Source organism: Neodiprion lecontei, chromosome 6 (genome assembly GCF_021901455.1).
Source record: "Neodiprion lecontei isolate iyNeoLeco1 chromosome 6, iyNeoLeco1.1, whole genome shotgun sequence".
In the NCBI taxonomy this organism is placed as follows: Eukaryota; Metazoa; Arthropoda; class Insecta; order Hymenoptera; family Diprionidae; genus Neodiprion; species Neodiprion lecontei.
Genome location: NC_060265.1, coordinates 5,606,195 through 5,621,485, shown reverse-complemented (window position 1 = coordinate 5,621,485; position 15,291 = coordinate 5,606,195). Strand labels below are relative to the sequence as shown.

Sequence of the window (15,291 nt, the reverse complement as noted above, 5' to 3'; positions counted from 1 at the left end):
TTGCAGAAAATGTTAAATTATCTGGACCTATATTTAGTGTGAACCTCTTTATTTAATGTCTACCTATGTTCTACGGTTTTCCCTTATGCCAGAGTGTTATCTTCGGTTCTTGTTATTTTTGTAGCTGGCGCCGCATCGACATCGTCATCGTCGACCTCAATTTTGTCCGCATCTTTCCCCGGCTGTGTCTCGATCTTTCGCTTCCTCGGCAGAACGTAATTTCCTTTACCAGCAGCTCTTTCAGAGTCTTCAATTGTGTACGGCTCCAGTTCTAAGGCCTTGAGTCTGCGCTTGTGAACTTTGGTGGTAAAGTGATCGAGGAGTGCCTTGTTGTCGATAAAGTACCTCCTGCAAAAGAGTAGTAATTAATTTCTACAATACTGAAAATCCTTCGGAAGATGAACCAGGATAGGTTAGATGAGGTTATGTCATGTTGAAAATACTAACGCGCAATGTAGGCAGTAGTGCTGAGCCGCACCCGGCTTGTCCAAATCCACTTCCTGGTTCAATAATGCGGGAGCATATTCATCCTTGATGTCCTCGTTGATCTGCAATTCAATCACGCGACATGTGAACCGTTAAATTAAGTGGTAAAAAATCGAAATCCAACCAAGAACGATGATAACAATAACCGGCCACGTGGTGGCGTGAGGCGCGCCGCGTGTATTCAGTTCGCAGAAAAAAAAACATCGAATCTCACCTCGTCAAGATCTTTCGTTCGTCGTTTAGTCCTCCATCCTTTTTTCAGATGTGTATCTCCCTTGTGATATTTTCTACGTTTGTAAGTCATCTTTCCGCTAACGTGTCAATAATTAAATAACGAACACAGAGGTTAACTTTTCTACGAGTGGTAAAATTCGATCGTCTTGTGTTTGATAAATCGTATCCCGTTGATACATGCTCGAGTTCGTCCGCGTTGGTCGACAATTGTTGCGATTATTTCTCCGTGCGATTGTAAAAGGCGCTCACGTTCGAAATGACGAAACAGTGTCGTTCCGTTATATTTTACAGAGAAACTTAACCTCGGGTTCCGGAGCAAGGCGTGGCGGGACGTACGAAAACAAGAACGGAGAAAATGTTCTAGACCGTTCGGTATTTGTGAAGAACGGTAAGAATTACAACGTTAATTAAGTTTTGAATAATAACGGCGTCCCGTAGTGGGATATTATAGAGGATACGATACGCGTATGTTAACGAATATGGGAAAACATAATATTTCTAAATTTTTGTTACTCGTTTTACGTAAAATGTGTGAAAAAGTCAGTCTACTCGAAAATACCGCTCGTAGTTTGTTTCACAATACCCGCAGGCAGGTATCTGGAATAAAGGAGAGTATCGATAGTTGGCGCAGCGTGGACAAGATGGAGACACAGGGCAATGCCGAACGGTACGCCCCTGGCGGTGAGACGATACGAAATTCAAACATCCGCTACTGGTGGAGAGCCTAAGCCTTACCATCCATCCATCCATTTTGAAAGTAAAAATATTCCATGACCGGGGATTTTGGTAAACGTACGTATCGTATAATCACCAAAGTACGCTGGTACCGTGGCTCGAGGGTGTATAAAATGAGTTAAATACAGGTGAGGGTCTCGCCGGCTACGGTTAGCAAGAGTGCGATTGAACCGTCGATCCTGATCTCGTAGGTGAATTCCGCGAGGCGAATCGAATGGATGCCAGTCGTAAGGGACGCCATTTTGATATACGGTCGGGTACGTCAGGCATCGGAGCCAGAAACGCGGTAAAGAAGGGTTCCCGTGCGCGCGTACATTTTCTGGCATCGCGAGGGGAGTTTTTTCGAGGATTACGCAGAGTTCGGTGCCGCGTACGAGGCGGCGGGACGGTGTACATAGTGCGTTAAGTGACAAGTGACAGGTGAATCGATGATTGCAAGTCCCGTAATCGCGGCTTGCTAGTGGCGTACTGCCAGTGGAGTGTCCGGTCTACGCGAACTCGCGTACGGTACTCGATAACGAGGCACCGACTACGAGGAGCGGAGCTCCCTTGGATCGCCAAGCGTTTTCCCGCTAGAGAGATTGGACTTTCTTGGTTAGCAAGCAGCAAGGGGCATCCTTGCTTGCGCCTCGCCTCGCCTCGCCTCGCCTCGTCTCGCCTCGCCTTGCCTCGCCGTACAGTCGCGTGTGTGGCTTGCGTATATCCCGCATCTCCGAACAGTTGCCACTGTGAGAATCCCGCGTGTGTGTTTTTGTTGCCCCGCGACCGGTTCCCGAGGGCTCGGGAGGACCTATCGCCTATCGTTCTTATTGTTCTTCGATCGGATAACGAGGAAAGAGGACAAATATTCGGCGATACTTGGCAATCTCTCTCTCTCTCTCTCTCTCTCTCCTTCGCTACTTCTCTCTCTGTCCCTCTGTGTGTCTGCATTTGCAACGCGGATTCTTCCCATCTCCTTATTCATACGTGTATACGTATACGTATACGCACTCGGACCTAACTTAACACACGACACGCACACATACATACACTCATATATATATATATACACACACATCCCTCCGGCTTTCCCCGGTTCTTTCTCTCTCCATCTCCCTTTTTCTCGCCCCTCGTCATCCTGTGTTCGCGATTTTAAAAAAGACAACGATATTCGGGTTCTTCCCAACGCCCGTAAAACTACAAGTCCGATGTTTGCCGCCGCGGCTCGAAATCATCTCAGGCCGAGACATCTAGCTGCGACGAGAACGTCGACGAGGGTACACCTGGAAGTAAGGAGAGTAATTGCGTCGGGGGTTATTGCAACCCTGGCGTAAATGCCCCCCCGCGGCACATGTGCTCGCGTAAACCTAGCGCGATCCTTAATTAATACGCCCACGCGCTCCTTAACATGGCCAAATTCCTCAACAAGGACCCTGTCACCTATCAGCGGGAGCGTGACGGGTTCATCAAGGGACTTCATCATTTTCACGAGACTCGCGGGTAAGAATCCACTCGTTCATTCATCGTTCGTTTCCCTCTCGCCTAATTCTCCTCCTCGCTCATTTATGTCATTCTTGTTTTTCTTTATTATTTATAGTCTGTAGTTAATTATCTTACGCAGTGCCGCTGATTATCTTCTTTAATTGGGCTTCCACTCACCGTTCAACCGAAATCCGTGAAATTTCATTTTATCAACCTGATCAGGCAAGAAACATCTAATACCGTCAGTAGATTCGGTACACCTATAACTGTACGGAATTTTTTTTATGGAAGCTTTCTGTTTACAATTCACACGTTATATTGTTAGTTTAATTATCACACCGTGCATTTTTGTTCACTGTGTAGATCTTAGCGTCTTCTTTGACACGCAAAAAAAAAAATACGCAACAATTAATATCGCGGTAATCTTTCTTTCCATCACATGACAAAGATTGTCCCTCCAGTTCCTTCAACCTCATTGTTGGTAGTATCCTCCAACACATCCTCGGAGTTTATCAAAAAGAAATTCTTTCAATTCACTTGTAATTAACATTTATGTATGAAAGTACTTTATTCATCACCTCTTATCATTCATCGTCGTAAATCTCAAGTAAAATATCTCATACCATATTCGGTTGCATTTATCCTAACCGCAGTTGTACTATACGGTTATATAAGTAGTACTATGGTTGTTTAAGATAAGTAACGAGGTTGTTCGGTTCCAAATCCCTTCTAACGACGAGGGACTCAATTTACACGAATTGAGCTGTTTCGTTTATATTTTCATTGAATAATTACCGTAATCAGCCAAGTTACCTAGGATTCTGCGTTTCTTAGTTTAATTCTTATTTGCTTACAGTCATAAAATACGACCCATTCATTATCTGATATTCAACATCAGCCGTCCACTCTTCTTGAATCTCCACTCGCAACAAGTGCAGACCACAAATCGATCCTCTTCCCCCAAATGGATCAATTTTTCCTTTCATTACCGTTATTCGTATAATGTATGATCTATCCACACCTTAGGCCTAAGCCTCACACCGAGTGAAGTCTGTTTCTTGAATCGAAAACGTTTGTTGGGTTCTTTCTCATTTTTTTTTTCTAGGAATTACTTTCGCAAATAAAGAAGAACACCGAGGGAAGTGAAAAAGAGCAGACTTGCTGCCTATACCGTCTCACGCGTCTCACTGATGTAATCGTACTCGGGATTTTTTCTGGCAACTTGCTGCTAATTTCGTTGCCGCGTGATCCTTGACATTCGCATTATTATACGTATCGGTAAAGTCCGCGAATCTATCTGGAACAACCCGCGTGTGTGATGTTGCGTTTAATTTTTAGCGAGTAATCGTTCTCTCCATGATTACTAACGTAAGTTTCATTTCTATGCCGTTCCTCGCACAGAGTACAGCAGCACATGTTCAACGTAATGTACGTATCTACGTAGGTGCGTACATACGCATGTAGTTTGTGCCCACTGCCCACATGTATCACAAACATCGTACAATACATGACGCGGTGTCGCGCAAAGTCTCGTCATCATCGTCGGGAGCAGCGAACGCGGTTGGAATACAAATAAGGAGGTTTTTTTTTTCTTTCTCTCCTCTCTTTTCTCTACCCATAAATTGACATAGTTTGTCATGTCGTGCAGGTGAAATCGGCTGCAACGCTATCCGTAAATTTGCACGTTACTTATTCCCGAAGCTCGCAACAGTGGAATCACCTTTCCAAATTCGTTGCTCAAAAAAGATGGCTACAGTTTTCTCACCGATTTTATTATACATTTCAGAACACCCTTCAGGAGGCCACCGAAAATCAGCGGGAACGAGATAGACTTGTACTTGTTATACGTGCTGGTTACCGCCCACGGAGGATGGATCAAGGTCAGTTCAATAACTCTTCAGCCTCTCTAACCACTTTAAACACTTTTCATACGAATAACGAATTTTCGGGTGTAGGCATAAATGCACAGTCGGAAAATTATAGCTCCAACACTGCAGGCTCCTCAAAAATTGAGTAACGGTATGAGAAACACCGTGAGAAAAGTTTTACTACCAATGGGAACTTGTGACGTGAGAACAGCGAAAAATTTGCTGTAGTTAAATTTTAGTTTTCGACGCTTTTGAACTCGCACGTGTGCGCAATTTCCGGTGAAAACGGTCCGTTCGATGTTGGTTGGACAAAATTGCAGGCAGTACGATATAAGCTGTAAGAGAAGAAGCGAGTGCTCGCTTTGACGACCGCGCGAATGATGAAGGGGGCGTCTTAAGACCCTCGAGAATCTTGAACAGAGTACTTTTTCTCTTTCCGCACCTTCCGCGCTTTTTCTTTTCTTCGTATTACCATTTTTTTTTTTCTGCCGTCTTCCTTTTCTCTTCTGCAATCTGCTGCCTGCGAGGAGTCAAACTTTCACGTCAAGCATTAGGTACACGTTTGTTATACGTATATTTACAACCCGCGCTCTCGGGAATACAGAATAATTAATTCATCATTGACGTAGGCGCAGTGTGAAAAGTAAATATCAAATAACAAAAAACGTGTGCATAAATGTTGTGGATCGAAATAAATATCGCGTCAACTACTCTGCGGTATAACGATGACGCTGATAATGAAGTCCGTTCAAGGTTCTCTCTCGGTTTCAAATGTGTGAAATGATAATGAGGAATGTGAGGTTTTCAACTTGCAACAATAATGTGACAAGCGGGGCTTTCGTCGGTCCATTCATTGACCGCGCAGTGGAGATAAAACCTCGTAAAGCGGGAGAAAAGTAAAGTATATAAACAAACGTGCAGACGATGCGCGTCTGAAAACGATGCCGGGGTAATTGCTCCGAATTTAAAACGAACTAACCGACGATAATCCTCAATGCTGTAATAACGAAAACGGCTATAAATTATTGGAAAATTGTTTTTCCAATTATCGTAATTACGAGAAGCAAATGACTGTTACGTTATGTTAGAAGAACGATAAAGAAAAAAGAAAGAGAATAACTTTTCCTTAGGCAAAAATTATTATACGCTCGGAAAAACACTTTCTTCCCGAGTCGAGCATGCGACTCGTACTTCCTGCCAGTTTCAGTTCGTGTAACGAACCACAGCATCAACTACGTCTATATATTATACAATAGAATATGCGCTATGTGGGTACAATAAAATCCTCAACCGAACCAGAATGGACTTTTACAAAAAATCGGATTACGCACAATGTATCGTTTAACGTTTCCACGCGGTATATCGGCATACGCACATTTACTTATTAACTGCTTGCGTGGTGAAAAAAAAAGTCGCAACTACACTTTCCTTTTCTACTTTTTCGTCTTACAGGTACTTCCGGGGTGTATTATGTTTCACATTTTTAATACATCATCAAATCAACAACCCGTTGAAAGAAAAACCACCTCCGTACAATAATATCCGGCGGTCCGTCGTATACTGAACGCATACTTGGAAAAGCATAAAATTCTCGCACATTATCGCATCGCGGTGAGACTTCCCGATACGTATGCATGGTACATACATACATACATACATCACCTTTCGCTCCCCCTCCCCCGCCCTCGAAGTGCACGACGGTTCCTTGAACTTGCCGCGCTGCTTCCGGCGAGGCGCCGAGAGGCGCGAAGAAGAGAGGCGCGGAGAGGAGAGGAGAGGAGAGGAGAGGAGAGGAGAGGAGAGGAGAGGAGAGGAGAGGAGAGGAGAGGAGAGGAGAGGAGAGGAGAGGACCAGGTCCGCGTGGCGAGTTCCGCGAGTGAACTTCGCGCGTCAATCGGAACCTCCGCGCAACCACCGTCGCCTCTGGTGTCCCGATGCGACATGCAGCAGCACTCGGTCGTCGAATGTCGTCCGCCGGCCGGCCGGCAGCCTTCCTGACGTAATACGACACACCGAAGAGTCACCATCGAACTCTCTTCTACTCTGCTCGCTCCCTACCCTCCCCTACCCGCCCCTTATACCCTCGATATTCGGCGCCTGGTCGCGTGGCGAGTTGACACTCGGCGAAAGGTGCCGGCAGGAGGAGGAGGAATAGGAATAGGAATGAGAGTCCACGCGGTGAAACGCGATAAATGGCACAGAACGGAATTAACGGAGAAGCAACGCTCACGGAACTGAGGCGGCAGAGACCCCCCGAGGGTTACTAACCCTGCGACGACGGTGTCGTACACGCGTGCCTCACGTGTCACAAGTATATCTACGTATGGCATTCTTCTTTACCGGCGGGCGTGCAAAGAAGACAGTAGCCTCGTACACACGGATTAGCCCTGTCGTTTTTTTTTCTCTCTTTTTTCCCTTTTTTTTTATCCTGTCGAAGAAACTACCGTACGGGTACCACGATCGACTCTCTTTCTCTCCCTCTCCCTCTCTTTCTTGTTTCTGTCACAGTTCACCGCGTAACGTGCGAACATATTGTATCCGTACGCAATGTACAGACATGCGTTATTGTTACGTCGGAAACGCTGCATGGGAGAAATCCACCGAACCAAATTGAAACCTTCCAGCCGTCGGGGAAAATGCAGATTGTTTATGCAAGTATCGTGAATCAGTAGCAGCGGTCAGCTAACTTTTCTTGTTGCATTGACGGCGTATCACCGACCCTGTACAGAGATAAACCGCCCACACGTGTGTTGTTGATATTCTTGTTGTATCCTGCGCCGTCCCAAGGACACCGTTACAAGAAGCAAACTTCCGTTCCTGCTCGCCTAGCCTGTGCGAAATACACGATAATTTCTTTTTGTTTCTCTACGTTTTTTCCATTTCCGGGATCGCCGATGGCGGCCGGTAGGAGGAGGAGGACAAGGAGAAGGAAGAGGTGGAGGTGGAGGAGCAGACCTACTAAAACATTATTAACGTAAGGATAACGCGGAAGTGGCGCAAGGTCAGGGTCGCGTTGCGCGGACGCGGGGTAGGGGGGCATAGATCAGCGGTGGTGAAGAAGAGGAAGGGATGTAGAGGAGTAGACGGTGGCCGACGGTAGCCGAAGGCTTTAACCGTCAACAAGTGTGCGTCGCGGCGCCTAGTATTCTTCTCTTGGTTATTAACCGAAGAAGGGAAGTCACTTTCCCGGATCTTTTTTTCTTATCGTGCACCACCTCGCTCGATTTTTCTTCAATTCTTTTTTTTTTCTCCTTTTTTTTACTCTTCATCTCGCCCTAAACGTGTTCCGTCGCAGCAAGGGGAATAATAATCTCGTCTAAACTCGTCGTGCAAAATTCGCCCTCTCTTATTCGTCTCCCCGCAAATACCTGATGCGAATTTTACGACTTCTTTCTGTCCGGTATATGGTACCCGAATATAACGTGTATTATTATTCCGTGTTATGGAAGTTGGTCCCCTCGCAACGATCGACGGACCGGGTCGTTCATTCTTTTTGTTCATCTTCTTGCCACTCAACCGCATATTACACCCATCTTTTTCTTCATCGCCGTAACGCCGGAATACCCTTGGAATATCATTAGTCTACCTTTTCGTTGAGAGTAATAACAATCATAATCATGGTGCAGAATTATAAATCTAAAAGCGAGAAACTCTGTTATTATTCCGGAAATAAAGTGTACGGAGTAAGATATATAGAACATGGATAGATCGCGTTTATTCGTGTATATTATGTTGCACAATAAATTCACAGGGGTTAAACGGCAGTGGCAAATGAAGACGAATGAAAATAAAAAACTAATACTAGTAGTAGTAGTAGTAGTAGTAATGATGATAATAATAATAATAATAATAATAATAATAATAATAATAATAATTTCTTAAAAAGAGAAAGAGGGAAGTGCAAAGCCAAAGTCTGTGGGTACGCACAGGCATGCGGGTTCGACTCGTATCCCTAGACACGCGGTTTGTCGGTCGTTAAAGCGGGGATCGGAGGTATACAACACCGAGCAAACGAAGGAAAGATCGAACGGGTAGCGAGGAGGCGACGTTTCGTGGCGGGGGTCGCCTCGCCGGCAGACGCAAGCAGCGGTCGATACGGCAACGCCGCGCCCCGGCGTCGCATACCGGACGAAGAGGCGGGCGACGCGCAGCGCTCGACTCCTCGAGCAAGCCGTCGGTGAAGTGAGCCGAGGCCGCGCGGACGCGCCGGAAGATTTCGACCCGGCAACACCGCCGACGGCGGCGCGGTTTCTCGGGGAGCGAAGAGAAGCCGACCCGACGGTAGCGAGCCGCCTGCTTGCCCGACTCCGCCAGCTCTTTGCCTCCAGACTCGAAGAGCAACGCGCGCGGCGGTCGGTTCGTCCGACCATAATCCCCGACGCTACTCTCTTCTCTTCTCTTCTCGTCTCTTTTCTTCTCTTGTTGGATATCTCTCTTCTTGGTTTGGAGGAGAAGATGCAGCAGCGGCGACGTCGCCTCTTTCTTCTCTACCTCACAAACTTACCGACTCTAGAGAAGGAGAAGAAGGAGAAGAAGCCTCTGGTGGCTCTGCGCACATATTTTCAGAGATGCCTTCCTTTATATACGTTCGAAATAATATTTGAGTTCGTACGGAAAGCGAAACAACGACGAACGATTATTTTCTCTCGTATGTGAAGCGAGCAGTTTGTCAGAGAGAGAGAGAGAGAGAGAGAGAGACGCGCTGCACGACGATCTCAGAAAGAGAGTAACACACCATACTCGGTGATCCTGCGGCCCCCTCCACACCGATCCCAACGGTACACGGATGTTTTCGTACGTCGGTACGAAAGATCGTCAATATTCCGAGGCATCTAACTCCGGAGTCTTACTCGCGCCGTTCGCGTTTGCTTTATGTTTTCAGCCGTCTCGACGTTAAGCAGCGTCGGTTTTAAGTAACGCGATACGTAAGTTCGTTAGAGGCTCGCTCTCTTACCGCGGGGAGAAACGGGAGAAGAAACGGAGTCGTTAAAAGAGCGAAAGAAGTAACTTTACGCTCGCTAACGCCGACGGACCGGTGACACGGGTCGTGGGGAGGGGTCGGAGCGACGAGCGACGAGACTCGGGGGACAAGGATAGTCCAGCCCTATATCTGGCAACGCTGTTAACCGCCGCGGTACGGCAGCGAGAGAAAGAGACAGAGGGACTGAGAGAGGGAAAGGGGGAGGTGCGGAGGAGGGTGAGGAGACCCAGCTCAACGGAATATCGTGCTGCAGAGTGTGTCGTCGTCGTCGTCGTCGTCGTCGGCGTGGTGCGTTGCAGCTGCCCGCCTGCTGCGTGTGCTTTTCACTGGCGCTCGCTTTTCGCCTCTTTTATCGTTACTTTAATGCGCGTAATACGTCTTCCTCGCACCGTGTGTATTATATTGTACGCATGTATGTGTGTATGCATGTACGGCATACTTGCGTACACGTAGTGTGTATTTCAGATTGCGAGGATGAAGTTGGTAACGTTACTGTAACAATTCGTGTTTAGATAAAGAAAATCGTTACTTCGCACCTTTAGCGATGATTGAAATTTAGCTGACCGTGATAAGCAAAACGTAGTTTTATTTTTAAAAGCCAACTACTTGAAAACCATTCTGAAATTGTGGAATGATTACTTTCTCCCCCTGATGTTTCGTTTCGTTAGGTTAACGTTACGTTAATTCGGTCTTGTTTCGGGTTTTAAGAGACGGCTGACTTTTTGCTTCAATTCATATGACACACATTTTTCCCGCCCGTAGATCGTTATTGTTATTCACTCCGCACGACGGGTGCAGCTTTGCACGAACTAGAAATTTACGATTCAAGGCTATCGATCTAACTCGGACAAAACTTTGTCTTTTGAATATCGTTGTAAGCATCGTGCATCGTAGATTTCATTTCGTTTCGTTTCATTATTTGTTTTATTGTCTCTTTATATTACAAAGACCGAAACCTGACACTTTCTTCGTTCGATCGTGGGGTTGGTTGTTTCGTTTACGAGACGACAAAAACCAAGAATCAATTAACTTCTCTGCGGGTGTCACTTTTCGAACGTCGTTGGCAGCACGAAGGGAGGTGTAACATTGAATAGATGATTGCTTTGAAAATTGCTTCATTGCCGCGAGGGGTGAAAGCGATAAACACACACAGGAGTCGATTGCTTCGGCGAAAAGTCGCTACAAGAAATCGTGATATGAAACGTAAATTTGCATCTTCGATATGTTGTCTCATTTATCGCACTGTCTATCGTTTTCATCGTCATTACTGGCTCGTGATGAAATTCCAGATTCCAGCTAATCCACGGACAGATTACAAATGTTTATTTAACAGATATTAAACTAGCGGAGTGTCGACATAGTATGCATGAATATGTACAACGTAAACAACTTGTTCCTTCTTAACACAGTATATTGCATAAAATCCATCTGATATACGCGCGTATGTTGCATGGACGATAAAAAGTAAAGAGAAAACGTAAAAGAAAAAGAAAGATATGATCGTGTTATACCCACCGTGTATAATTGTAAATTACTCGATCGTCGGACACTGCCTTCAGGCCGCAATACGACGCGACGTGCTCCTCTACATATCGACGTAATCAATTAATTAATTTAAATAATGTTAATGTGCGACGGATGTACAAGCATCATCGATTCTTTTGTCCGTTGTACGATACTCGGTGTACACGCATGTAATTAAAAAAATTGAAAATATCCGAATAAATTGACAACTGGTTAAATTTAAGAATTGACATTTTTCAAAGTAATAAAAAATTCATTTTCACTTTACGAAGTCTTGTTATATCAATCGTGAATGTCAACCGTGGAAGTATTCGTCTTACGATTCCGTCAAGAACCCCTAAAAAAAAAGTACGCGTATGGTCGTAGGCTCTATGTTCCCGCTCTTTTACTATACCTCATTCACGCCAGAGGCGTTACCCGGATAGAGATTCTTTTAAAAGAGGGTTTATTACGCTCTTGTACTCCAATGAGCAATCAGCGATAAATGACGGCTCTCGATCTCGATACCTCGTTACGCAATTCCGTTATATCAGCGCATACAAATTTTTCTTTTTTTTTATTGCATCGTGACTTTCAACTCCGTTTATGCGGTTATGTATGAATATCATCAAGAATTTTTGAGGGATTGCGTTATGTTCGGCCATATTTTGTTATCAATTCCCAGAATTTTACAAATCTATCATACATATATATATGTATGTACGTATGTATGTGTATGTGTATAATCACATTTAAATTCATAGCATCTGTCTCTCACGACACTTGCAGCGGACTGTAGGTGTTTTCTCGTTATAATTGAGAAACGTGGGCAGTGACCACGTGACGTAGTTACTCACAATTAGATGCAGTTTCAAGCAGTTGGCTTTCAGACTAATTGTCTTAAACTTTACTAAATTCTCAGGTACCTTTTCCGTTACATCTGAAATGAACGCTTATTATTATTATTCATTCTATAAACGTTAGGTTGCCCGGACAAAGATCTCGGACCATTTTTACGTCCGGTTGAACAGAGCGGAAATTGAGTTTAGCCAACCTCGACGCGTTGTACTCTCGTTCTATCGAATTCTGTTGTAAATCTTACCGGCCGAACTACGGTCAAATCAAATCTGTGCGAATCAGTTAAATCTGATATTGATTTTAACAAACACACCGCCATTTTTATCTGATTTTTATACATGTCTGATATTCATCGAGCTTGTTTTTCGAAATCGACCACTTGCCGTACATAGATAAATCGATTGCCTTGCCAATTTCACATTGTTCGTGTTATCATTCGGAATTCTACCTTCCTTTCAGCCATCATGCTGTCGTCGTAATGACCTGACCAAAATGCGACTCTCTCGCAAAGCGGTCAATAACGACGGTGTTGAAACAGTCTCCAAACTCCTGACTGTTTAAAAAATAGAAACGAAGATTCAGCCAACAAACGCATCTTGGATTGAACAGACGTGTCAGTTAAATATTGAATATCGAATCCCTTTGAAAGTTCTGTTGGCGTTAGTTCACAGTTTCCTCGTTAAAACGCAAAACGCAGATTATTATCCTTTCTCCGACATGTGTATAAATTCCTCCGACTTCCAACCCCCGATTTAATCTCCTTTCAAAACGGTCTCGTATCTCCGATATTACCCACATCTACCCACCATCAGGCGTTTCCGAAGAAGGGGTTGGATCGTGCAGACTCGATTTCATCCTCCGCGACTTCGGCGATCTTTCCCGCGTTTGTTTGAGGTAGCGCTGCACCGGCAGCTACAATGTTGCTCCACTGCAGAGAGACGCATGGCAAGGAGGAGGCGGCGGCGGCGGTGGTGGAGGGGGAGGGGGACATAACGCGCGTACCTATACTATATACAAAGACACACGAGGCGACGACGCGATCAGCTGATCTCTTCGACGCCAGACTGCGCGCTGCCAACCTTCCTCCCCCTCCTCCTCCCTTTTCACCGACCAACCGACCAACCGACCGACCGACGACCGATCAGCTGACTACGAGAGGAACTGTCAGTCGCGCTCTGGGACTGCGACCCACGTGCTCGGCGAGTACAACGACGCTCCGAAGTCTCGGGTGTGAGGAAGAGAGGAGCCGACCTTGTCGTTAAACTCGAAGATGATACAATTCAGTCGTGCCGATATCTGTCCTTCCACGTACGTCTCCGTATAGCTACATTTTATACCGATGAATTTCACGCCGACAGGCGAGACGTTAAAACTTGTGTCGCGATACACCGTCTTTGACCCTTTGATCTGGAACGATATTTATTTATCCGTGATTAGTAAACTGGGTGTGAAATACGGACCTTCGAATTGGACCTAGATTGGCGATGTAAAAATAAGTCTGGGATCGTGCTTTTTTTATTCTCGAAGAATTAGCACCTTCGTACTCATAACAATTCGAACGTTGTTTATAACGAAACGAGCAAATTAATCTTTATCACTTTTACAGGTTGCGTTTATTTATTTTTATTTATTTATTTATTTATTTATTTATTTTTTTCATTGTACACGTGTGTGCACGTCAAAGACCTTTTTCCAACTTTTAAAAGCAAAAAAATTACTTTTTTTAATCACGATTTTTTTAAAAACTATTTTATGTGAAATTGCCTAATGTTTATTGTTCGTACTAAACATGTAAGAATTTTAATCAGGCTGCAGGACATGAAACTTGATATTGGCAAAGGAGAGTCGTTGTCGTTTTGAAGAGTTTAATGTAAATTTCCATTACAAGAGTCTAATAAATCGGGAAAAGAAAAATAATGGGTGATAAGAGGGTCTTTTATTAGGTAAACGAGGGAACGAATGAATATATTATGTTAATAGGGACGCCGGCTAATTCGCTAAAGTCTTTCGTAATTTTTAATCTTCTTAAAAAAAAATGAATTAATTTTTAATCTGCCTCAGCGTAACATATGTAATGAATTAAATCTTTCAGAAACCGCATTGTAAGAATTTTGAAAAATTTAACTTATTTTCAAAAATTGATACTCTCAGTTTCGATGCTTTGAAACAATCATGTGTGAAGACGGAACTTTCAAAATACATGTTTTTTAAATTCTGCATCCTGCATTGGCTTTTTTGTTTTATTCCTTGAAAATTTTTATAGAGAATTATGAGATGTTTATACGACATTCTCTCCAGATTCATTGTCGTATAGATGAAAGTAGTTTTCAAGGTTTTCGGACGTGTGGGGACTGTGGAATAATTTATTCGAATATAGTTTTTTTCTTCAATTTATTTGAAAACGTTAACAATAAAGCTAAAAGCCTCTGCATAACGATTACTCACGAGAAAATACAAAGTATGTATTTACCAGACAATCTGCAGTTCACGAATACAACAAATTAGCATGAAAACGTCGTCATACATAACATTCCAATCAGCAGCCGAGTTTCCCTGTAAAAAAAAAAAGAAAAATCGCCACCTTGTATAAAGACGTCGATATTCGTATTTTATAATATTCTAATTAAAATTAGCATACTGCAAAACTTGGTGTTTCTATAACTAATGTTCAGCAATCCACTGACTGAAACGCTGAAAGCATAAATTCCAGATATCTTACAGTTATAATTTGCTGCGCCCAGAATAAGTACGTCGTTGTTAAACATGTCACAAATGGATAAGTTTAACTTAAAAACACCGGGATATTGTCGATTACAGCATGGTTCGATAAGGTCGAGTGGATATTTCAAAGATGATTACGGTGCAGGTTGTTACAATCGTATAGCGTGCATTATTTTTCTGCCCGCGCTCCTGTAAATTGGTCCAAGAAAGAAGAATAGGAAGAAAAGTTTGGGAAACGAATGAAGTTTTTTCTTTTTTGTTCACGACGATATTGCCGCGGTAAACTTAATCTTTCTTTTCCGAAATACGAGAAACATGAAACTGCACAACATTCCAAAGAAATAATTGACCGGTAGAAAATGAAGAAAATGATTAAAATGATGATAATAACACTAGGAATAGCTGTTTCAAATCTAAATGATTAACACCAAGAACGGTAATGTA

At 43.9% G+C, this 15,291-nt stretch overlaps 2 protein-coding genes across 7 annotated transcripts in view; one reads left to right on the top strand and one right to left on the bottom strand.

Annotated features, from left to right (window-relative positions):
- Window positions 1-32: 32 nt before the first annotated feature.
- Window positions 33-1,288, bottom strand: LOC107221145 (zinc finger protein 593 homolog). Its single transcript, XM_015660042.2, has 3 exons — window positions 701-1,288; window positions 448-548; window positions 33-348 (listed from the first exon to the last, which is right to left on the bottom strand). The coding sequence occupies exons 1-3, from the start codon at window positions 788-790 to the stop codon at window positions 84-86; spliced, it is 456 nt and encodes a 151-aa protein (XP_015515528.1). The 5' UTR covers window positions 791-1,288; the 3' UTR covers window positions 33-83.
- A 163-nt stretch (window positions 1,289-1,451) lies between these two features.
- LOC107221129 (AT-rich interactive domain-containing protein 2) overlaps window positions 1,452-15,291 on the top strand; it is a 40,415-nt gene continuing 26,575 nt past the window's right edge. For all 6 annotated transcript variants that reach the window (XM_046742658.1, XM_046742657.1, XM_046742656.1 and 3 more), the window contains exons 1-2: window positions 1,452-2,934; window positions 4,703-4,796. In XM_046742658.1, coding sequence (XP_046598614.1) covers window positions 2,843-2,934; window positions 4,703-4,796 — 186 coding nt within the window. In that variant the 5' untranslated portion in view covers window positions 1,452-2,842. The remainder of the gene's footprint in view (window positions 2,935-4,702; window positions 4,797-15,291) is intronic.